This window comes from Labrus bergylta, chromosome 24 (assembly GCF_963930695.1).
Source record: "Labrus bergylta chromosome 24, fLabBer1.1, whole genome shotgun sequence".
Lineage (NCBI taxonomy): Eukaryota > Metazoa > Chordata > Actinopteri > Labriformes > Labridae > Labrus > Labrus bergylta.
The window spans coordinates 3,954,679-3,977,160 of record NC_089218.1 but is presented as its reverse complement, the minus strand read 5'-3'; the positions used below and the strand labels follow the sequence as shown (position 1 = coordinate 3,977,160).

At 39.1% G+C, this 22,482-nt stretch overlaps 1 protein-coding gene and 19 non-coding genes across 20 annotated transcripts; all 20 read left to right on the top strand.

Annotated features, from left to right (window-relative positions):
• Positions 1-90: 90 nt before the first annotated feature.
• On the top strand, positions 91-4,018 carry LOC109999270 (insulin receptor substrate 1). Its single transcript, XM_065951689.1, has 6 exons — positions 91-206; positions 733-1,204; positions 1,379-1,628; positions 1,988-2,237; positions 2,330-2,936; positions 3,220-4,018. The coding sequence occupies exons 2-6, from the start codon at positions 747-749 to the stop codon at positions 3,641-3,643; spliced, it is 1,989 nt and encodes a 662-aa protein (XP_065807761.1). The 5' UTR covers positions 91-206; positions 733-746; the 3' UTR covers positions 3,644-4,018.
• Positions 4,019-4,548: 530 nt separating this feature from the next.
• Positions 4,549-4,667, top strand: LOC114921349 (5S ribosomal RNA). Its single transcript, XR_003809653.1, has one exon. It is a non-coding gene; the product is annotated as a 5S ribosomal RNA (ribosomal RNA).
• A 503-nt stretch (positions 4,668-5,170) lies between these two features.
• On the top strand, positions 5,171-5,289 carry LOC114921347 (5S ribosomal RNA). The gene has a single exon (XR_003809651.1). It is a non-coding gene; the product is annotated as a 5S ribosomal RNA (ribosomal RNA).
• A 1,329-nt stretch (positions 5,290-6,618) lies between these two features.
• LOC114921354 (5S ribosomal RNA) lies at positions 6,619-6,737 on the top strand. Its single transcript, XR_003809658.2, has one exon. It is a non-coding gene; the product is annotated as a 5S ribosomal RNA (ribosomal RNA).
• Positions 6,738-7,240: 503 nt separating this feature from the next.
• On the top strand, positions 7,241-7,359 carry LOC114921364 (5S ribosomal RNA). Its single transcript, XR_003809664.1, has one exon. It is a non-coding gene; the product is annotated as a 5S ribosomal RNA (ribosomal RNA).
• A 1,289-nt stretch (positions 7,360-8,648) lies between these two features.
• LOC114918978 (5S ribosomal RNA) lies at positions 8,649-8,767 on the top strand. The gene has a single exon (XR_003807474.1). It is a non-coding gene; the product is annotated as a 5S ribosomal RNA (ribosomal RNA).
• Positions 8,768-9,271: 504 nt separating this feature from the next.
• Positions 9,272-9,390, top strand: LOC114918979 (5S ribosomal RNA). The gene has a single exon (XR_003807475.1). It is a non-coding gene; the product is annotated as a 5S ribosomal RNA (ribosomal RNA).
• A 1,323-nt stretch (positions 9,391-10,713) lies between these two features.
• Positions 10,714-10,832, top strand: LOC114918969 (5S ribosomal RNA). The gene has a single exon (XR_003807468.1). It is a non-coding gene; the product is annotated as a 5S ribosomal RNA (ribosomal RNA).
• A 504-nt stretch (positions 10,833-11,336) lies between these two features.
• Positions 11,337-11,455, top strand: LOC114918970 (5S ribosomal RNA). The gene has a single exon (XR_003807469.1). It is a non-coding gene; the product is annotated as a 5S ribosomal RNA (ribosomal RNA).
• Positions 11,456-12,744: 1,289 nt separating this feature from the next.
• On the top strand, positions 12,745-12,863 carry LOC114918971 (5S ribosomal RNA). Its single transcript, XR_003807470.1, has one exon. It is a non-coding gene; the product is annotated as a 5S ribosomal RNA (ribosomal RNA).
• Positions 12,864-13,367: 504 nt separating this feature from the next.
• Positions 13,368-13,486, top strand: LOC114921346 (5S ribosomal RNA). The gene has a single exon (XR_003809650.1). It is a non-coding gene; the product is annotated as a 5S ribosomal RNA (ribosomal RNA).
• A 1,323-nt stretch (positions 13,487-14,809) lies between these two features.
• Positions 14,810-14,928, top strand: LOC114921345 (5S ribosomal RNA). The gene has a single exon (XR_003809649.1). It is a non-coding gene; the product is annotated as a 5S ribosomal RNA (ribosomal RNA).
• Positions 14,929-15,432: 504 nt separating this feature from the next.
• Positions 15,433-15,551, top strand: LOC114921344 (5S ribosomal RNA). Its single transcript, XR_003809648.1, has one exon. It is a non-coding gene; the product is annotated as a 5S ribosomal RNA (ribosomal RNA).
• A 1,289-nt stretch (positions 15,552-16,840) lies between these two features.
• LOC114918975 (5S ribosomal RNA) lies at positions 16,841-16,959 on the top strand. The gene has a single exon (XR_010665795.1). It is a non-coding gene; the product is annotated as a 5S ribosomal RNA (ribosomal RNA).
• A 504-nt stretch (positions 16,960-17,463) lies between these two features.
• Positions 17,464-17,582, top strand: LOC114918973 (5S ribosomal RNA). Its single transcript, XR_010665788.1, has one exon. It is a non-coding gene; the product is annotated as a 5S ribosomal RNA (ribosomal RNA).
• A 1,323-nt stretch (positions 17,583-18,905) lies between these two features.
• Positions 18,906-19,024, top strand: LOC114918974 (5S ribosomal RNA). The gene has a single exon (XR_010665780.1). It is a non-coding gene; the product is annotated as a 5S ribosomal RNA (ribosomal RNA).
• Positions 19,025-19,528: 504 nt separating this feature from the next.
• On the top strand, positions 19,529-19,647 carry LOC114918972 (5S ribosomal RNA). Its single transcript, XR_003807471.2, has one exon. It is a non-coding gene; the product is annotated as a 5S ribosomal RNA (ribosomal RNA).
• Positions 19,648-20,150: 503 nt separating this feature from the next.
• Positions 20,151-20,269, top strand: LOC114921353 (5S ribosomal RNA). Its single transcript, XR_003809657.2, has one exon. It is a non-coding gene; the product is annotated as a 5S ribosomal RNA (ribosomal RNA).
• Positions 20,270-21,568: 1,299 nt separating this feature from the next.
• Positions 21,569-21,687, top strand: LOC114918976 (5S ribosomal RNA). Its single transcript, XR_003807472.1, has one exon. It is a non-coding gene; the product is annotated as a 5S ribosomal RNA (ribosomal RNA).
• A 504-nt stretch (positions 21,688-22,191) lies between these two features.
• LOC114918977 (5S ribosomal RNA) lies at positions 22,192-22,310 on the top strand. The gene has a single exon (XR_003807473.1). It is a non-coding gene; the product is annotated as a 5S ribosomal RNA (ribosomal RNA).
• Positions 22,311-22,482: the final 172 nt, after the last annotated feature.

Sequence of the window (22,482 nt, the reverse complement as noted above, 5' to 3'; positions counted from 1 at the left end):
GGTAGGAGCTTATATATACTGTATATATTTCCGCTTGTCCAATTTCTCCGTAATGAAGAGGTGGCATTTACGAGGAGCTCCTGAAGGCCACATTGATTGGCCCTGCCGGATACACCTGTGTTGCCAACAGTAGCAGCCACCTGAAATGAAAACCGCGCCACTCTGTTTATGTTTTCAGATGTTCCATTCATACCTATCAGTTTAAGGTGAGTTTAAACTGAAATATTTGTCTTTATAAAGTTAGAAAACAAAAATAGCTTGATTTCAGTTCGTTGGTTGGCGACGCATTTTTTTTTCTCGACATAAATTTCGACGCTAATTTATTTAAATTCAGTCTTTTATCTTTTTTAACTTACTTTAATTAGCTTGTTGTTACAGGACTCAAAGGTATAATAAAAACTCAGAACTGCAAAAAAAACCTAAAAAAAACGGAAGTGTAAAGATTGCTTTAATTAGATAAACTATATTCCCATTTTTAAATTATTTTTTTGACAACTTGCCCAGAAAAATGAATACTAGAGTGTGACTGCATCTTCTGAATATAAGTTATCTCTATGAATTGTATGAATATTTCTGTTTGTAATATGGAGGTACCAAGTTAGCTATTAGACACTTTTGATTTGAGGGAGAATAAGTAGTTTTTTCTAAATTTTAAAAATGTAATTGTTCATTATGTGTTTGTTTTGCAAAAGTTTCAATAATCTTTTGTCCTCTTGTGTGTGCATGTGGTAGTTCTTCTGTTTAAAATGAATGAAACTGCAGAGGAGCCCAGCAGGAGTGCAAACCAACGAGGACGTCTACCTGCCTCGAGCTCCCCGCTGTCATCTCCTACCCGAACCCGGCTGCCAGTCGACCCTTGGATGAACACTTTCAGAATGCATCAGGATTCTCTGGACCATCATGTGAGGATGCAGTCGAGTCCTCCCTCTCCTTTCTACGAGGAGCTCTTCTGGAACGGTCGGAGCCTCGGCCCTCTGGTCCCTCTTGCAGGGGCCCTCATGAGCGGCACCTCAGGGCCCCAGAGCGATGTGGTTAAACAAGGTTACCTTGGGAAGCTGGAGCGCAACCACCGAAGATATTATGTCCTGAGAGGAGGAAGTCACATTGGGCCGAGCCGACTCGAGTGGTACAAGAGCCAGGAGAAGTTCACAGCCGTTGAGAAGTCTGCTGGAAAGACTGCACTGTTTGGGTCAAACAAGCAAGGGTTGGTCAAATAGATTTCATCCAAATAAATATTAATTTATTTTTGGGCTTTTTGTTTTTTTTATTTGAGCCTGGGTCGCTCACTTGGAGGACTAGCCTCTACCTGTGGGCACTGGCTTTTAAAACTTTAATGTAAATATCAATATAGTATTCATTGTTCAATTATCATTTGCAGCCTGATTTACCTGAGGTGCTGCCTCGGTGTGAGCCGGGTCAGCAGTTCCAGAAAAGGCCAAACGGTGACGCTGTACGCCAAGGATCAGACTGTGGTGCTGGTGGTGGAGGACCAGTGCGAGCAGGAAGAGTGGTATCAGGCGATAAAGAAACTGATGGAGGAGGAACGCAAGGATGAGGAGAACGGAGAACGTTTCGATGAGGAGGATGACGGCTACTGCACTTTGCCTCCTGCTGCTTTCTTCAAAGAGGTCAGAACACACTCTAAAGCTTTTTCATTTGACATTAGATTACTTTAACGCCACTGCAACACAGTTGTAACGGGGGTGTGTGTGTGTAAGATCTCAATTTCCAAAAACCAGTTTAACTTGATCCCAGTGTATGTAAGTTCCCAGGAATAACATTCCCACAGTTGTATTGAAAAAAAAATTTCACCTCTCTAAAGTGTGCCCTGATCCTTAACTCCTTCACAAGTGTACAGTCAATGATTATATCTCAATTTATAGAATACATTGAGGGTTAAAAACATCCTTTTGATAATGTGCCTTTAAAATAAATCACATTTTCACCGGTGAGCTGTTCGGTCCTGCTCCCCTTGCCTCCGTCCAAGGTTTGGCCCGTCACAGTGAAGCCTCACAATCTGGGCGGTTCAAAATCCCTGGCAGGGGAGAGCCGGCTCTGTCTTACAGCTACATCCCTCATCCTGATCAGAGTGGGCTCGTGCAGTGATTTACCGTCGGTTACAATACCGTTACTGAGCGTTCGGCGCTTCGGTCACTTGGATGGCTCTTTCTTTCTGGAGCTCGGGAGGTCGGCACCCAACGGTCCGGGAGAGATCTGGATGGAAGCAAGAGACCAAGGTAAGCAAGAATTAAAGATGAGCTTTTTTAAAAAATAATTCCTGCCTTTCTACGTGACTGTGACCTCTCCTGTTTACGTCTGGTCTGCACAGGGAACTCGGCGGGAGCGCAGCAGATTCACGAGGTGGTCCGCGACACAGTGAAAGCCCTACGAGCTCTACCTGACTTCAGCAGGTCTCCAACCTCTAATCACAATCAGCTTCATCTGGCCTCAAGACGCTGCCGACCCAAATACAGGGACAAAGCAGTGAACGTGAGACCGCTTGGTTTCCGCTTTACCCTGCCTCCTACAACCCCTGAATTGTCTTCAAGTCCATTACAAAGCCACTCGGCGCTCCAAAACCTGGACGAAGCTGAGCCTGATTCATCGCTCAGCTCCACTTCAAGCTCAACGCCTGAAACCAGCAGCTACATGGACATGAAGATGGACCGGCATCCTCCAGAGAACAAAGTGAGAGAAAACGACTGTGAAAGAATCACCATGGTGACCGGGAGCCCCTGCACTGCTGCAGCCAGCGGGATGGAGAACTTGGAGCCAAGTGAAGAAGACGAGGAGGAGCAGGGTCTGGGGTACATGATGATGTCACCGCAGGTGGGCTCCAGTTCATTGAAGCTGCCTCAGGATGACTATGTTACCATGGCGAGCCCACATAAACACAACCTGCCTGCCTACACTTCTCTACAGACGTCATTCAGCAGGTAAGAGTTCCATGGATGCAAAAATGATTGTGAATTCTCAAATAGCTGGCAGAGAGGCTTTTATTTTAAAATCCACTTTTCTTTACTTTTTTAAGGGAAACAGAAACTCTACACTTCATCAGTGTTACCTCTCAGGGGTTACACTTCACAGAACAATATGATAAACTCCACAATTTTGCATTTAATCTCTCACAGCTTGCCTTTTATATACTGAAAGGATTTTTGTTGACGGTAGCTTTAAATGAAACAATCAAATAAAATCAAACTTTCTCTTCTTCTGCAGTTCCTTCTCTGACAGCTGCTCCCCTGTGCACCTGTCTCGTCATAAGACCAGTGAGCACAGTCCGCCAAACTGGCCGTTTACCTCCATCCAATACTTCGAAACGGAAGCTGAACAATCACAGAGGAGCATCAGCTGCTTTAGCCAACCGCAGGATGAGTCAGGGCAGGATCAGAAATCAGCAGATTACGAACAACTCCCTTCAAGGACCCGGATCACGTCGACACCTGTGAAGAATGAAAATGGATCTGGCGTCGTAGTGCCTTTTCCCACAAGCGAGCTAGGCTCTCCCAGGCCAGTTCAGGTTAGTCCAAACCCAGGAAGAGGCGGGTTTAGTCCGCTCCAAGCTGCAACAGATCGATCCACCAGAAGATCCCGGCTGTCTTTGTGTCTGCCTTCTTGCTTTCAAGCTGAAGACGGATCCTGAGTTTAAAATATCAGAGTTTTTTTTTTTACATCAATATTCAGAGCAGACATTAATTCTAAATATATTCAGCAGAAAAAAAAAGTTTATAAGTAGAACTTGAAGCTGAGGATGGAAGAATGGAGTTAAATATTTTAGTGTGAATAATGCTGACACTTGCGGAACAGAAATTCAACTTAAGTGTCTTGAATTGAATACTAAAATATATATTAGAGATTAAATAAAGTAAGTGTTGGAAGTTGTTTTTTGTTATGTATATAAATTCACATTTTGTCTCATTTGGTGTGAAAAGAATACTGCCTTAAGTTTTTGTATAAACCACAGCACTTAAAGATAATCCACTGTTGTATGAAAAGAATAAAGTCACATGAATTCACACTTTGAGTGAGCCCTTCATTGACATTCACACTGGTTCAGGTGATTTCTCCATCCAGTCAAATTAAAGCATGATTCAGTCAAGAGCAAAGGTATCAGTGTTGAGGGAATAAAGAGAATATGTTTGTTTGTCATTTAGCCGACACTCTCCCATGTGAATGGTTTAGAAGATGAGTTGCATAATAACTATAACAGCCTTCTTACAGCGGCGGTAGAAATATTACACTGGAGAAATTATCTGTTTTAGAGTTTTTAAGTAGCACTTTAAACATCTGCTTAATTTTAGGGTTAATTTAAAATGTATAAAAAAGCATAAGAAATAAATATTTTCACATAAACGTCCCTTTTCTGTCAGCATTTAATGTCACGGTCAAACAAGAAACAGGCTAAAGGGCAAGTCAGAGCTTAATTCTTGGCATGAAAATGAATTGCCCATAACATAAAATCGTAATTATTATGTCATAGAAAAATAATAAAGATCTTTTAAATATTGTACTGCATATTTAAAAAGGTTATATGTGGCTGTGGTAATCGCTTACGGCCATACCACCCTGAACACGCCCGATCTCGTCCGATCTCGGAAGCTAAGCAGGGTCGGGCCTGGTTAGTACTTGGATGGGAGACCGCCTGGGAATACCAGGTGCTGTAAGCTTTTGCACTTCTCCTTGCAGCCAGCAGAGGGCGCTGCTGCATCGCGACACACTTAGAGCTTTAACTTACAATGCAGTAAGAAGAAATGTGTTTACAGCACCTGGTATTTATATTTATGTTAAACAAACATTGTACTGAAAACTATCTTATAAAAGACGCAGTGCTGCCTAGCTCATATAATAGAATCTGACAATTATTACATTATACTTTGAGTGGTTATATTTAAGATATAACCCAAATAAAATGGGGCAGAAAGTAATGTGTATAAAGTGTAAATACCTGAGAAATAATGACTTAATGCAGCAATCACGTTTTCAGACATGATTGTAAAAGACAGAAAGCCTTTTGAATTGATGTTGGGAAACTGTATCAGTGTGATCAGAGCTGCTGGTCCACAATTTGTGAACATATTGTGATGATGCTTCTGTGTCCTGAAACACTCAGTGATGTTAATGGCCGTGATGAGCCACATCTATAAAGAGCCTTTATGGGACTGTAGTCTTCGCTTACGGCCATACCACCCTGAACACGCCCGATCTCGTCCGATCTCGGAAGCTAAGCAGGGTCGGGCCTGGTTAGTACTTGGATGGGAGACCGCCTGGGAATACCAGGTGCTGTAAGCTTTTGCACTTCTCCTTGCAGCCAGCAGAGGGCGCTGCTGCTGCTGCTGCATCAACTAGACACGTTTTTAATGCTTTCATGCAGCTTGAACTACATTTAGGAAATTAATATTAAGAATTATCACATAATAGAACAAACTATTAAATAAATGAGGTGGATATCTAGATATTTCTGCTAATGTATTAAATATATTTATGAAGCTTTTCCCAGTATGGGCGCTGAGGAACAATCAATGGCCTTTACACGTTGTCAGGCTGATGCAGCCAACTAACTTTAAACAGTAATATGAATATATATATATTGTGAATTGGTGTTTAAAGTCTCACATTAGTTTGTCTGAAAACAAAGTATTCTAATGAAATTGTGATCTAGCATTAAAAGTATAATTTCCTGAAATGTCACATTTAAATAAAGAAATCCACAAACCTCAATAAATTCCAGATAACTTTTATTTTTCTCAGCTTTATACTAAAACACAACCTCAATACATGTTGAAATGCACTTGTACCATTTCTTTAAAAAGAATCTCATTGAAAACATTTCCTCCAGGTAAAAAGTTCTCAAACATAAAATAGATGAAAAGTGATTACAAAAGCAAAACTTTAAAAGAAATATAAAAGAGCAATGAATAAAAATCTGTTTGCAATTTGAAAGAAAAACCCAAACACAAGAGCACACACACTTTCTATTTCCCAGCTGTCTGACACGCTGCTTCACCTCCACCTGTCAGTTCTTCCAGGTGTAGCTGTAGTTGTTCATGTTGATGTGAGTCAGAGCCGTCTTGCCCAGGCTGGAGGGCTGCTGGAGTTGTTGGATGGAGGCAGGATGGAGACCACACCCACACAGATCCACAGACCCAGCAGCACACTGCAAACACAAAGATAAACGTATTTAAAGAGCACTTAAATAAGGAGAGAATAAAAGTTAGACGATCCAGAAGCTGCATGACTGTTGATAATCCAGATAGACATGAAGACTGAGTCAGAGGAGTCAAATTGATCAGATTAGTTCAGATAACTTTGTAGGTAGCACTGATCTGTTTTAGAGTTTTTAAGTAGCACTTTAAACATCTGCTTAATTTTAGGGTTAATTTAAAATGCATAAAAAAGCATAAGAAATAAATATTTTCACATAAACGTCCCTTTTCTGTCAGCATTTAATGTCACGGTCAAACAAGAAACAGGCTAAAGGGCAAGTCAGAGCTTAATTCTTGGCATGAAAATGAATTGCCCATAACATAAAATCGTAATTATTATGTCATAGAAAAATAATAAAGATCTTTTAAATATTGTACTGCATATTTAAAAAGGTTATATGTGGCTGTGGTAATCGCTTACGGCCATACCACCCTGAACACGCCCGATCTCGTCCGATCTCGGAAGCTAAGCAGGGTCGGGCCTGGTTAGTACTTGGTTGGGAGACCGCCTGGGAATACCAGGTGCTGTAAGCTTTTGCACTTCTCCTTGCAGCCAGCAGAGGGCGCTGCTGCATCGCGACACACTTAGAGCTTTAACTTACAATGCAGTAAGAAGAAATGTGTTTACAGCACCTGGTATTTATATTTATGTTAAACAAACATTGTACTGAAAACTATCTTATAAAAGACGCAGTGCTGCCTAGCTCATATAATAGAATCTGACAATTATTACATTATACTTTGAGTGGTTATATTTAAGATATAACCCAAATAAAATGGGGCAGAAAGTAATGTGTATAAAGTGTAAATACCTGAGAAATAATGACTTAATGCAGCAATCACGTTTTCAGACATGATTGTAAAAGACAGAAAGCCTTTTGAATTGATGTTGGGAAACTGTATCAGTGTGATCAGAGCTGCTGGTCCACAATTTGTGAACATATTGTGATGATGCTTCTGTGTCCTGAAACACTCAGTGATGTTAGTGGCCGTGATGAGCCACATCTATAAAGAGCCTTTATGGGACTGTAGTCTTCGCTTACGGCCATACCACCCTGAACACGCCCGATCTCGTCCGATCTCGGAAGCTAAGCAGGGTCGGGCCTGGTTAGTACTTGGATGGGAGACCGCCTGGGAATACCAGGTGCTGTAAGCTTTTGCACTTCTCCTTGCAGCCAGCAGAGGGCGCTGCTGCTGCATCACTCGACACGTTTTTAATGCTTTCATGCAGCTTGAACTACATTTAGGAAATTAATATGAATAATTATCACATAATAGTACAAACTATTAAATAAATGAAGGTGGATATCTAGATATTTCTGCTAATGTATTAAATATATGTATGAAGCTTTTTCCCAGTATGGGCGCTGAGGAACAATCAATGGCCTTTACACTTTGTCAGGCTGATGCAGCCAACTAACTTTAAACAGTAATATGAATATATATATGTATTGTGAATTGGTGTTAAAAATCTCACATTAGTTTGTCTGAAAACAAAGTATTCTAATGAAATTGTGATCTAGCATTAAAAGTATAATTTCCTGAAATGTCACATTTAAATAAAGAAATCCACAAACCTCAATAAATTCCAGATAACTTATTTTTCTCAGCTTTATACTAAAACACAACCTCAATACATGTTGAAATGCACTTGTTCCATTTCCTTAAAAAGAATCTCATTGAAAACATTTCCTCCAGGTAAAAAGTTCTCAAACATAAAATAGATGAAAAGTGATTACAAAAGCAAAACTTCAAAAGAAAGATAAAAGAGCAATGAATAAAAATCTGTTTGCAATTTGAAAGAAAAACCCAAACACAAGAGCACACACACTTTCTATTTCCCAGCTGTCTGACACGCTGCTTCACCTCCACCTGTCAGTTCTTCCAGGTGTAGCTGTAGGTGTTCATGCCAGGCTGGAGGGCTGCTGGAGTTGTTGGATGGAGGCAGGATGGAGACCACACCCACACAGATCCACAGACCCAGCAGCACACTGCAAACACAAAGATAAACGTATTTAAAGAGCACTTAAATAAGGAGAGAATAAAAGTTAGACGATCCAGAAGCTGCATGACTGTTGATAATCCAGATAGACATGAAGACTGAGTCAGAGGAGTCAAATTGTTCAGATGACTTTGTACGTAGCACTGATCTGTTTTAGAGTTTTTAAGTAGCACTTTAAACATCTGCTTAATTTTAGGGTTAATTTAAAATGCATAAAAAAGCATAAGAAATAAATATTTTCACATAAACGTCCCTTTTCTGTCAGCATTTAATGTCACGGTCAAACAAGAAACAGGCTAAAGGGCAAGTCAGAGCTTAATTCTTGGCATGAAAATGAATTGCCCATAACATAAAATCGTAATTATTACGTTATAGAAAAATAATAAATATCTTTTAAATATTGTACTGCATATTTAAAAAGCTTATATGTGCATGTAGTAATCGCTTACGGCCATACCACCCTGAACACGCCCGATCTCGTCCGATCTCGGAAGCTAAGCAGGGTCGGGCCTGGTTAGTACTTGGATGGGAGACCGCCTGGGAATACCAGGTGCTGTAAGCTTTTGCACTTCTCCTTGCAGCCAGCAGAGGGCGCTGCTGCATCGCGACATACTTAGAGCTTTAACTAACAATGCAGCAAGAAGAAATGTGTTTACAGCACCTGGTATTTATATTTATGTTAAACAAACATTGTACTGAAAACTATCTTATAAAAGACGCAGTGCTGCCTAGCTCATATAATAGAATCTGACAATTATTACATTATACTTTGGAGTGGTTATATTTAAGATATAACCCAAATAAAATGGGGCAGAAAGTAATGTGTATAAAGTGTAAGTAGCTGAGAAATAATGACTTAATGCAGCAATCACGTTTTCAGACATGATTGTAAAAGACAGAAAGCCTTTTGAATTGATGTTGGGAAACTGTATCAGTGTGATCAGAGCTGCTGGTCCACAATTTGTGAACATAGTGTGATGATGCTTCTGTGTCCTGAAACACTCAGTGATGTTAATGGCCGTGATGAGCCACATCTATAAAGAGCCTTTATGGGACTGTAGTCTTCGCTTACGGCCATACCACCCTGAACACGCCCGATCTCGTCCGATCTCGGAAGCTAAGCAGGGTCGGGCCTGGTTAGTACTTGGATGGGAGACCGCCTGGGAATACCAGGTGCTGTAAGCTTTTGCACTTCTCCTTGCAGCCAGCAGAGGGCGCTGCTGCTGCATCACTCGACACGTTTTTAATGCTTTCATGCAGCTTGAACTACATTTAGGAAATTCATATTAATAATTATCACATAATAGAACAAACTATTAAATAAATGAGGTTGATATCTAGATATTTCTGCTAATGTATTAAATATATTTATGAAGCTTTTCCCAGTATGTGCGCTGAGGAACAATCAATGGCCTTTACACTTTGTCAGGCTGATGCAGACAACTAACTATATACAGCATTTTAAATATATATATATGTTGTGAATTGGTGTTTAAAATCTCACATTAGTTTGTCTGAAAACAAAGTATTCTAATGAAATTGTGATCTAGCATTAAAAGTATAATTTCCTGAAATGTCACATTTAAATAAAAAAATCCACAAACCTCAATAAATTCCAGATAACTTGTATTTTTCTCAGCTTTATACTAAAACACAACCTCAATACATGTTGAAATGCACTTGTTCCATTTCTTTAAAAAAATCTAATTAAAAACATTTCCTCCAGGTAAAAAGTTCTCAAACATAAAATAGATGAAAAGTGATTACAAAAGCAAAACTTTAAAAGAAAGATAAAAGAGCAGTGAATAAAAATCTGTTTGCAATTTGAAAGAAAAACCCAAACACAAGAGCACACACACTTTCTATTTCCCAGCTGTCTGACACGCTGCTTCACCTCCACCTGTCAGTTCTTCCAGGTGTAGCTGTAGTTGTTCATGTTGATGTGAGTCAGAGCCATCTTGCCCAGGCTGGAGGGCTGCTGGAGTTGTTGGATGGAGGCAGGATGGAGACCACACCCACACAGATCCACAGACCCAGCAGCACACTGCAAACACAAAGATAAACGTATTTAAAGAGCACTTAAATAAGGAGAGAATAAAAGTTAGACGATCCAGAAGCTGCGTGACTGTTGATAATCCAGATAGACATGAAGACTGAGTCAGAGGATTCAAATTGATCAGATTAGTTCAGATAACTTTGTAGGTAGCACTGATCTGTTTTAGAGTTTTTAAGTAGCACTTTAAACATCTGCTTAATTTTAGGGTTAATTTAAAATGCATAAAAAAGCATAAGAAATAAATATTTTCACATAAACGTCCCTTTTATATCAGCATTTAATGTCACGGTCAAACAAGAAACAGGCTAAAGGGCAAGTCAGAGCTCAATTCTTGACATGAAAATGAATTGCCCATAACATAAAATCGTAATTATTACGTCATAGAAAAATAATAAATATCTTTTAAATATTGTACTGCATATTTAAAAAGCTTATATGTGGCTGTGATAATCGCTTACGGCCATACCACCCTGAACACGCCCGATCTCGTCCGATCTCGGAAGCTAAGCAGGGTCGGGCCTGGTTAGTACTTGGATGGGAGACCGCCTGGGAATACCAGGTGCTGTAAGCTTTTGCACTTCTCCTTTCAGCCAGCAGAGGGCGCTGCTGCATCGCGACACACTTAGAGCTTTAACTAACAATGCAGCAAGAAGAAATGTGTTTACAGCACCTGGTATTTATATTTATGTTAAACAAACATTGTACTGAAAACTATCTTATAAAAGACGCAGTGCTGCCTAGCTCATATAATAGAATCTGACAATTATTACATTATACTTTGGAGTGATTATATTTAAGATATAACCCAAATAAAATGGGGCAGAAAGTAATGTGTATAAAGTGTAAGTAGCTGAGAAATAATGACTTAATGCAGCAATCACGTTTTCAGACATGATTGTAAAAGACAGAAAGCCTTTTGAATTGATGTTGGGAAACTGTATCAGTGTGATCAGAGCTGCTGGTCCACAATTTGTGAACATATTGTGATGATGCTTCTGTGTCCTGAAACACTCAGTGATGTTAATGGCCGTGATGAGCCACATCTATAAAGAGCCTTTATGGGACTGTAGTCTTCGCTTACGGCCATACCACCCTGAACACGCCCGATCTCGTCCGATCTCGGAAGCTAAGCAGGGTCGGGCCTGGTTAGTACTTGGATGGGAGACCGCCTGGGAATACCAGGTGCTGTAAGCTTTTGCACTTCTCCTTGCAGCCAGCAGAGGGCGCTGCTGCTGCATCACTCGACACGTTTTTAATGCTTTCATGCAGCTTGAACTACATTTAGGAAATTAATATGAATAATTATCACATAATAGTACAAACTATTAAATAAATGAAGGTGGATATCTAGATATTTCTGCTAATGTATTAAATATATGTATGAAGCTTTTTCCCAGTATGGGCGCTGAGGAACAATCAATGGCCTTTACACTTTGTCAGGCTGATGCAGCCAACTAACTTTAAACAGTAATATGAATATATATATGTATTGTGAATTGGTGTTAAAAATCTCACATTAGTTTGTCTGAAAACAAAGTATTCTAATGAAATTGTGATCTAGCATTAAAAGTATAATTTCCTGAAATGTCACATTTAAATAAAGAAATCCACAAACCTCAATAAATTCCAGATAACTTATTTTTCTCAGCTTTATACTAAAACACAACCTCAATACATGTTGAAATGCACTTGTTCCATTTCCTTAAAAAGAATCTCATTGAAAACATTTCCTCCAGGTAAAAAGTTCTCAAACATAAAATAGATGAAAAGTGATTACAAAAGCAAAACTTCAAAAGAAAGATAAAAGAGCAATGAATAAAAATCTGTTTGCAATTTGAAAGAAAAACCCAAACACAAGAGCACACACACTTTCTATTTCCCAGCTGTCTGACACGCTGCTTCACCTCCACCTGTCAGTTCTTCCAGGTGTAGCTGTAGGTGTTCATGCCAGGCTGGAGGGCTGCTGGAGTTGTTGGATGGAGGCAGGATGGAGACCACACCCACACAGATCCACAGACCCAGCAGCACACTGCAAACACAAAGATAAACGTATTTAAAGAGCACTTAAATAAGGAGAGAATAAAAGTTAGACGATCCAGAAGCTGCATGACTGTTGATAATCCAGATAGACATGAAGACTGAGTCAGAGGAGTCAAATTGTTCAGATGACTTTGTACGTAGCACTGATCTGTTTTAGAGTTTTTAAGTAGCACTTTAAACATCTGCTTAATTTTAGGGTTAATTTAAAATGCATAAAAAAGCATAAGAAATAAATATTTTCACATAAACGTCCCTTTTCTGTCAGCATTTAATGTCACGGTCAAACAAGAAACAGGCTAAAGGGCAAGTCAGAGCTTAATTCTTGGCATGAAAATGAATTGCCCATAACATAAAATCGTAATTATTACGTTATAGAAAAATAATAAATATCTTTTAAATATTGTACTGCATATTTAAAAAGCTTATATGTGCATGTAGTAATCGCTTACGGCCATACCACCCTGAACACGCCCGATCTCGTCCGATCTCGGAAGCTAAGCAGGGTCGGGCCTGGTTAGTACTTGGATGGGAGACCGCCTGGGAATACCAGGTGCTGTAAGCTTTTGCACTTCTCCTTGCAGCCAGCAGAGGGCGCTGCTGCATCGCGACATACTTAGAGCTTTAACTAACAATGCAGCAAGAAGAAATGTGTTTACAGCACCTGGTATTTATATTTATGTTAAACAAACATTGTACTGAAAACTATCTTATAAAAGACGCAGTGCTGCCTAGCTCATATAATAGAATCTGACAATTATTACATTATACTTTGGAGTGGTTATATTTAAGATATAACCCAAATAAAATGGGGCAGAAAGTAATGTGTATAAAGTGTAAGTAGCTGAGAAATAATGACTTAATGCAGCAATCACGTTTTCAGACATGATTGTAAAAGACAGAAAGCCTTTTGAATTGATGTTGGGAAACTGTATCAGTGTGATCAGAGCTGCTGGTCCACAATTTGTGAACATAGTGTGATGATGCTTCTGTGTCCTGAAACACTCAGTGATGTTAATGGCCGTGATGAGCCACATCTATAAAGAGCCTTTATGGGACTGTAGTCTTCGCTTACGGCCATACCACCCTGAACACGCCCGATCTCGTCCGATCTCGGAAGCTAAGCAGGGTCGGGCCTGGTTAGTACTTGGATGGGAGACCGCCTGGGAATACCAGGTGCTGTAAGCTTTTGCACTTCTCCTTGCAGCCAGCAGAGGGCGCTGCTGCTGCATCACTCGACACGTTTTTAATGCTTTCATGCAGCTTGAACTACATTTAGGAAATTCATATTAATAATTATCACATAATAGAACAAACTATTAAATAAATGAGGTTGATATCTAGATATTTCTGCTAATGTATTAAATATATTTATGAAGCTTTTCCCAGTATGTGCGCTGAGGAACAATCAATGGCCTTTACACTTTGTCAGGCTGATGCAGACAACTAACTATATACAGCATTTTAAATATATATATATGTTGTGAATTGGTGTTTAAAATCTCACATTAGTTTGTCTGAAAACAAAGTATTCTAATGAAATTGTGATCTAGCATTAAAAGTATAATTTCCTGAAATGTCACATTTAAATAAAAAAATCCACAAACCTCAATAAATTCCAGATAACTTGTATTTTTCTCAGCTTTATACTAAAACACAACCTCAATACATGTTGAAATGCACTTGTTCCATTTCTTTAAAAAAATCTAATTAAAAACATTTCCTCCAGGTAAAAAGTTCTCAAACATAAAATAGATGAAAAGTGATTACAAAAGCAAAACTTTAAAAGAAAGATAAAAGAGCAGTGAATAAAAATCTGTTTGCAATTTGAAAGAAAAACCCAAACACAAGAGCACACACACTTTCTATTTCCCAGCTGTCTGACACGCTGCTTCACCTCCACCTGTCAGTTCTTCCAGGTGTAGCTGTAGTTGTTCATGTTGATGTGAGTCAGAGCCATCTTGCCCAGGCTGGAGGGCTGCTGGAGTTGTTGGATGGAGGCAGGATGGAGACCACACCCACACAGATCCACAGACCCAGCAGCACACTGCAAACACAAAGATAAACGTATTTAAAGAGCACTTAAATAAGGAGAGAATAAAAGTTAGACGATCCAGAAGCTGCGTGACTGTTGATAATCCAGATAGACATGAAGACTGAGTCAGAGGATTCAAATTGATCAGATTAGTTCAGATAACTTTGTAGGTAGCACTGATCTGTTTTAGAGTTTTTAAGTAGCACTTTAAACATCTGCTTAATTTTAGGGTTAATTTAAAATGCATAAAAAAGCATAAGAAATAAATATTTTCACATAAACGTCCCTTTTATATCAGCATTTAATGTCACGGTCAAACAAGAAACAGGCTAAAGGGCAAGTCAGAGCTCAATTCTTGACATGAAAATGAATTGCCCATAACATAAAATCGTAATTATTACGTCATAGAAAAATAATAAATATCTTTTAAATATTGTACTGCATATTTAAAAAGCTTATATGTGGCTGTGATAATCGCTTACGGCCATACCACCCTGAACACGCCCGATCTCGTCCGATCTCGGAAGCTAAGCAGGGTCGGGCCTGGTTAGTACTTGGATGGGAGACCGCCTGGGAATACCAGGTGCTGTAAGCTTTTGCACTTCTCCTTTCAGCCAGCAGAGGGCGCTGCTGCATCGCGACACACTTAGAGCTTTAACTAACAATGCAGCAAGAAGAAATGTGTTTACAGCACCTGGTATTTATATTTATGTTAAACAAACATTGTACTGAAAACTATCTTATAAAACACGCAGTGCTGCCTAGCTCATATAATAGAATCTGACAATTATTACATTATACTTTGGAGTGATTATATTTAAGATATAACCCAAATAAAATGGGGCAGAAAGTAATGTGTATAAAGTGTAAGTAGCTGAGAAATAATGACTTAATGCAGCAATCACGTTTTCAGACATGATTGTAAAAGACAGAAAGCCTTTTGAATTGATGTTGGGAAACTGTATCAGTGTGATCAGAGCTGCTGGTCCACAATTTGTGAACATATTGTGATGATGCTTCTGTGTCCTGAAACACTCAGTGATGTTAATGGCCGTGATGAGCCACATCTATAAAGAGCCTTTATGGGACTGTAGTCTTCGCTTACGGCCATACCACCCTGAACACGCCCGATCTCGTCCGATCTCGGAAGCTAAGCAGGGTCGGGCCTGGTTAGTACTTGGATGGGAGACCGCCTGGGAATACCAGGTGCTGTAAGCTTTTGCACTTCTCCTTGCAGCCAGCAGAGGGCGCTGCTGCTGCATCACTCGACACGTTTTTAATGCTTTCATGCAGCTTGAACTACATTTAGGAAATTAATATGAATAATTATCACATAATAGTACAAACTATTAAATAAATGAAGGTGGATATCTAGATATTTCTGCTAATGTATTAAATATATGTATGAAGCTTTTTCCCAGTATGGGCGCTGAGGAACAATCAATGGCCTTTACACTTTGTCAGGCTGATGCAGCCAACTAACTTTAAACAGTAATATGAATATATATATGTATTGTGAATTGGTGTTAAAAATCTCACATTAGTTTGTCTGAAAACAAAGTATTCTAATGAAATTGTGATCTAGCATTAAAAGTATAATTTCCTGAAATGTCACATTTAAATAAAGAAATCCACAAACCTCAATAAATTCCAGATAACTTATTTTTCTCAGCTTTATACTAAAACACAACCTCAATACATGTTGAAATGCACTTGTTCCATTTCCTTAAAAAGAATCTCATTGAAAACATTTCCTCCAGGTAAAAAGTTCTCAAACATAAAATAGATGAAAAGTGATTACAAAAGCAAAACTTCAAAAGAAAGATAAAAGAGCAATGAATAAAAATCTGTTTGCAATTTGAAAGAAAAACCCAAACACAAGAGCACACACACTTTCTATTTCCCAGCTGTCTGACACGCTGCTTCACCTCCACCTGTCAGTTCTTCCAGGTGTAGCTGTAGGTGTTCATGCCAGGCTGGAGGGCTGCTGGAGTTGTTGGATGGAGGCAGGATGGAGACCACACCCACACAGATCCACAGACCCAGCAGCACACTGCAAACACAAAGATAAACGTATTTAAAGAGCACTTAAATAAGGAGAGAATAAAAGTTAGACGATCCAGAAGCTGCATGACTGTTGATAATCCAGATAGACATGAAGACTGAGTCAGAGGAGTCAAATTGTTCAGATGACTTTGTACGTAGCACTGATCTGTTTTAGAGTTTTTAAGTAGCACTTTAAACATCTGCTTAATTTTAGGGTTAATTTAAAATGCATAAAAAAGCATAAGAAATAAATATTTTCACATAAACGTCCCTTTTCTGTCAGCATTTAATGTCACGGTCAAACAAGAAACAGGCTAAAGGGCAAGTCAGAGCTTAATTCTTGGCATGAAAATGAATTGCCCATAACATAAAATCGTAATTATTACGTTATAGAAAAATAATAAATATCTTTTAAATATTGTACTGCATATTTAAAAAGCTTCTATGTGCATGTAGTAATCGCTTACGGCCATACCACCCTGAACACGCCCGATCTCGTCCGATCTCGGAAGCTAAGCAGGGTCGGGCCTGGTTAGTACTTGGATGGGAGACCGCCTGGGAATACCAGGTGCTGTAAGCTTTTGCACTTCTCCTTGCAGCCAGCAGAGGGCGCTGCTGCATCGCGACATACTTAGAGCTTTAACTAACAATGCAGCAAGAAGAAATGTGTTTACAGCACCTGGTATTTATATTTATGTTAAACAAACATTGTACTGAAAACTATCTTATAAAAGACGCAGTGCTGCCTAGCTCATATAATAGAATCTGACAATTATTACATTATACTTTGGAGTGGTTATATTTAAGATATAACCCAAATAAAATGGGGCAGAAAGTAATGTGTATAAAGTGTAAGTAGCTGAGAAATAATGACTTAATGCAGCAATCACGTTTTCAGACATGATTGTAAAAGACAGAAAGCCTTTTGAATTGATGTTGGGAAACTGTATCAGTGTGATCAGAGCTGCTGGTCCACAATTTGTGAACATAGTGTGATGATGCTTCTGTGTCCTGAAACACTCAGTGATGTTAATGGCCGTGATGAGCCACATCTATAAAGAGCCTTTATGGGACTGTAGTCTTCGCTTACGGCCATACCACCCTGAACACGCCCGATCTCGTCCGATCTCGGAAGCTAAGCAGGGTCGGGCCTGGTTAGTACTTGGATGGGAGACCGCCTGGGAATACCAGGTGCTGTAAGCTTTTGCACTTCTCCTTGCAGCCAGCAGAGGGCGCTGCTGCTGCATCACTCGACACGTTTTTAATGCTTTCATGCAGCTTGAACTACATTTAGGAAATTCATATTAATAATTATCACATAATAGAACAAACTATTAAATAAATGAGGTTGATATCTAGATATTTCTGCTAATGTATTAAATATATTTATGAAGCTTTTCCCAGTATGTGCGCTGAGGAACAATCAATGGCCTTTACACTTTGTCAGGCTGATGCAGACAACTAACTATATACAGCATTTTAAATATATATATATGTTGTGAATTGGTGTTTAAAATCTCACATTAGTTTGTCTGAAAACAAAGTATTCTAATGAAATTGTGATCTAGCATTAAAAGTATAATTTCCTGAAATGTCACATTTAAATAAAAAAATCCACAAACCTCAATAAATTCCAGATAACTTGTATTTTTCTCAGCTTTATACTAAAACACAACCTCAATACATGTTGAAATGCACTTGTTCCATTTCTTTAAAAAAATCTAATTAAAAACATTTCCTCCAGGTAAAAAGTTCTCAAACATAAAATAGATGAAAAGTGATTACAAAAGCAAAACTTTAAAAGAAAGATAAAAGAGCAGTGAATAAAAATCTGTTTGCAATTTGAAAGAAAAACCCAAACACAAGAGCACACACACTTTCTATTTCCCAGCTGTCTGACACGCTGCTTCACCTCCACCTGTCAGTTCTTCCAGGTGTAGCTGTAGTTGTTCATGTTGATGTGAGTCAGAGCCATCTTGCCCAGGCTGGAGGGCTGCTGGAGTTGTTGGATGGAGGCAGGATGGAGACCACACCCACACAGATCCACAGACCCAGCAGCACACTGCAAACACAAAGATAAACGTATTTAAAGAGCACTTAAATAAGGAGAGAATAAAAGTTAGACGATCCAGAAGCTGCGTGACTGTTGATAATCCAGATAGACATGAAGACTGAGTCAGAGGATTCAAATTGATCAGATTAGTTCAGATAACTTTGTAGGTAGCACTGATCTGTTTTAGAGTTTTTAAGTAGCACTTTAAACATCTGCTTAATTTTAGGGTTAATTTAAAATGCATAAAAAAGCATAAGAAATAAATATTTTCACATAAACGTCCCTTTTATATCAGCATTTAATGTCACGGTCAAACAAGAAACAGGCTAAAGGGCAAGTCAGAGCTCAATTCTTGACATGAAAATGAATTGCCCATAACATAAAATCGTAATTATTACGTCATAGAAAAATAATAAATATCTTTTAAATATTGTACTGCATATTTAAAAAGCTTATATGTGGCTGTGATAATCGCTTACGGCCATACCACCCTGAACACGCCCGATCTCGTCCGATCTCGGAAGCTAAGCAGGGTCGGGCCTGGTTAGTACTTGGATGGGAGACCGCCTGGGAATACCAGGTGCTGTAAGCTTTTGCACTTCTCCTTTCAGCCAGCAGAGGGCGCTGCTGCATCGCGACACACTTAGAGCTTTAACTAACAATGCAGCAAGAAGAAATGTGTTTACAGCACCTGGTATTTATATTTATGTTAAACAAACATTGTACTGAAAACTATCTTATAAAAGACGCAGTGCTGCCTAGCTCATATAATAGAATCTGACAATTATTACATTATACTTTGGAGTGATTATATTTAAGATATAACCCAAATAAAATGGGGCAGAAAGTAATGTGTATAAAGTGTAAGTAGCTGAGAAATAATGACTTAATGCAGCAATCACGTTTTCAGACATGATTGTAAAAGACAGAAAGCCTTTTGAATTGATGTTGGGAAACTGTATCAGTGTGATCAGAGCTGCTGGTCCACAATTTGTGAACATATTGTGATGATGCTTCTGTGTCCTGAAACACTCAGTGATGTTAATGGCCGTGATGAGCCACATCTATAAAGAGCCTTTATGGGACTGTAGTCTTCGCTTACGGCCATACCACCCTGAACACGCCCGATCTCGTCCGATCTCGGAAGCTAAGCAGGGTCGGGCCTGGTTAGTACTTGGATGGGAGACCGCCTGGGAATACCAGGTGCTGTAAGCTTTTGCACTTCTCCTTTCAGCCAGCAGAGGGCGCTGCTGCATCGCGACACACTTAGAGCTTTAACTAACAATGCAGCAAGAAGAAATGTGTTTCCAGCACCTGGTATTTATATTTATGTTAAACAAACATTGTACTGAAAACTATCTTATAAAAGACGCAGTGCTGCCTAGCTCATATAATAGAATCTGACAATTATTACATTGTACTTTGAGTGGTTATATTTAAGATATAACCCAACTAAAATGGGGCAGAAAGTAATGTGTATAAAGTGTAAGTAGCTGAGAAATAATGACTTAATGCAGCAATCACGTTTTCAGACATGATTGTAAAAGACAGAAAGCCTTTTGAATTGATGTTGGGAAACTGTATCAGTGTGATCAGAGCTGCTGGTCCACAATTTGTGAACATATTGTGATGATGCTTCTGTGTCCTGAAACACTCAGTGATGTTAGTGGCCGTGATGAGCCACATCTATAAAGAGCCTTTATGGGACTGTAGTCTTCGCTTACGGCCATACCACCCTGAACACGCCCGATCTCGTCCGATCTCGGAAGCTAAGCAGGGTCGGGCCTGGTTAGTACTTGGATGGGAGACCGCCTGGGAATACCAGGTGCTGTAAGCTTTTGCACTTCTCCTTGCAGCCAGCAGAGGGCGCTGCTGCTGCATCACTCGACACGTTTTTAATGCTTTCATGCAGCTTGAACTACATTTAGGAAATTAATATGAATAATTATCACATAATAGTACAAACTATTAAATAAATGAAGGTGGATATCTAGATATTTCTGCTAATGTATTAAATATATGTATGAAGCTTTTTCCCAGTATGGGCGCTGAGGAACAATCAATGGCCTTTACACTTTGTCAGGCTGATGCAGCCAACTAACTTTAAACAGTAATATGAATATATATATGTATTGTGAATTGGTGTTAAAAATCTCACATTAGTTTGTCTGAAAACAAAGTATTCTAATGAAATTGTGATCTAGCATTAAAAGTATAATTTCCTGAAATGTCACATTTAAATAAAGAAATCCACAAACCTCAATAAATTCCAGATAACTTATTTTTCTCAGCTTTATACTAAAACACAACCTCAATACATGTTGAAATGCACTTGTTCCATTTCCTTAAAAAGAATCTCATTGAAAACATTTCCTCCAGGTAAAAAGTTCTCAAACATAAAATAGATGAAAAGTGATTACAAAAGCAAAACTTCAAAAGAAAGATAAAAGAGCAATGAATAAAAATCTGTTTGCAATTTGAAAGAAAAACCCAAACACAAGAGCACACACACTTTCTATTTCCCAGCTGTCTGACACGCTGCTTCACCTCCACCTGTCAGTTCTTCCAGGTGTAGCTGTAGGTGTTCATGCCAGGCTGGAGGGCTGCTGGAGTTGTTGGATGGAGGCAGGATGGAGACCACACCCACACAGATCCACAGACCCAGCAGCACACTGCAAACACAAAGATAAACGTATTTAAAGAGCACTTAAATAAGGAGAGAATAAAAGTTAGACGATCCAGAAGCTGCATGACTGTTGATAATCCAGATAGACATGAAGACTGAGTCAGAGGAGTCAAATTGATCAGATTAGTTCAGATAACTTTGTAGGTAGCACTGATCTGTTTTAGAGTTTTTAAGTAGCACTTTAAACATCTGCTTAATTTTAGGGTTAATTTAAAATGCATAAAAAAGCATAAGAAATAAATATTTTCACATAAACGTCCCTTTTCTGTCAGCATTTAATGTCACGGTCAAACAAGAAACAGGCTAAAGGGCAAGTCAGAGCTTAATTCTTGGCATGAAAATGAATTGCCCATAACATAAAATCGTAATTATTACGTTATAGAAAAATAATAAATATCTTTTAAATATTGTACTGCATATTTAAAAAGCTTATATGTGCATGTAGTAATCGCTTACGGCCATACCACCCTGAACACGCCCGATCTCGTCCGATCTCGGAAGCTAAGCAGGGTCGGGCCTGGTTAGTACTTGGATGGGAGACCGCCTGGGAATACCAGGTGCTGTAAGCTTTTGCACTTCTCCTTTCAGCCAGCAGAGGGCGCTGCTGCATCGCGACATACTTAGAGCTTTAACTAACAATGCAGCAAGAAGAAATGTGTTTACAGCACCTGGTATTTATATTTATGTTAAACAAACATTGTACTGAAAACTATCTTATAAAAGACGCAGTGCTGCCTAGCTCATATAATAGAATCTGACAATTATTACATTATACTTTGGAGTGGTTATATTTAAGATATAACCCAAATAAAATGGGGCAGAAAGTAATGTGTATAAAGTGTAAGTAGCTGAGAAATAATGACTTAATGCAGCAATCACGTTTTCAGACATGATTGTAAAAGACAGAAAGCCTTTTGAATTGATGTTGGGAAACTGTATCAGTGTGATCAGAGCTGCTGGTCCACAATTTGTGAACATAGTGTGATGATGCTTCTGTGTCCTGAAACACTCAGTGATGTTAATGGCCGTGATGAGCCACATCTATAAAGAGCCTTTATGGGACTGTAGTCTTCGCTTACGGCCATACCACCCTGAACACGCCCGATCTCGTCCGATCTCGGAAGCTAAGCAGGGTCGGGCCTGGTTAGTACTTGGATGGGAGACCGCCTGGGAATACCAGGTGCTGTAAGCTTTTGCACTTCTCCTTGCAGCCAGCAGAGGGCGCTGCTGCTGCATCACTAGACACGTTTTTAATGCTTTGACGCAGCTTGAACTACATTTAGGAAATTCATATGAATAATTATCACATAATAGTACAAACTATTAAATAAATGAGGTTGATATCTAGATATTTCTGCTAATGT

Coding starts and splice junctions, on each gene's coding strand:
- LOC109999270 (XM_065951689.1), top strand. CDS start 747: ATGAATGAAACTGCAGAGGAGCCCAGCAGGAGTGCAAACCAACGAGGA. Junction 1,205..1,378: donor TTTGGGTCAAACAAGCAAGG/GTTGGTCAAATA, acceptor TATCATTTGCAG/CCTGATTTACCTGAGGTGCT. Junction 2,238..2,329: donor GATGGAAGCAAGAGACCAAG/GTAAGCAAGAAT, acceptor TGGTCTGCACAG/GGAACTCGGCGGGAGCGCAG.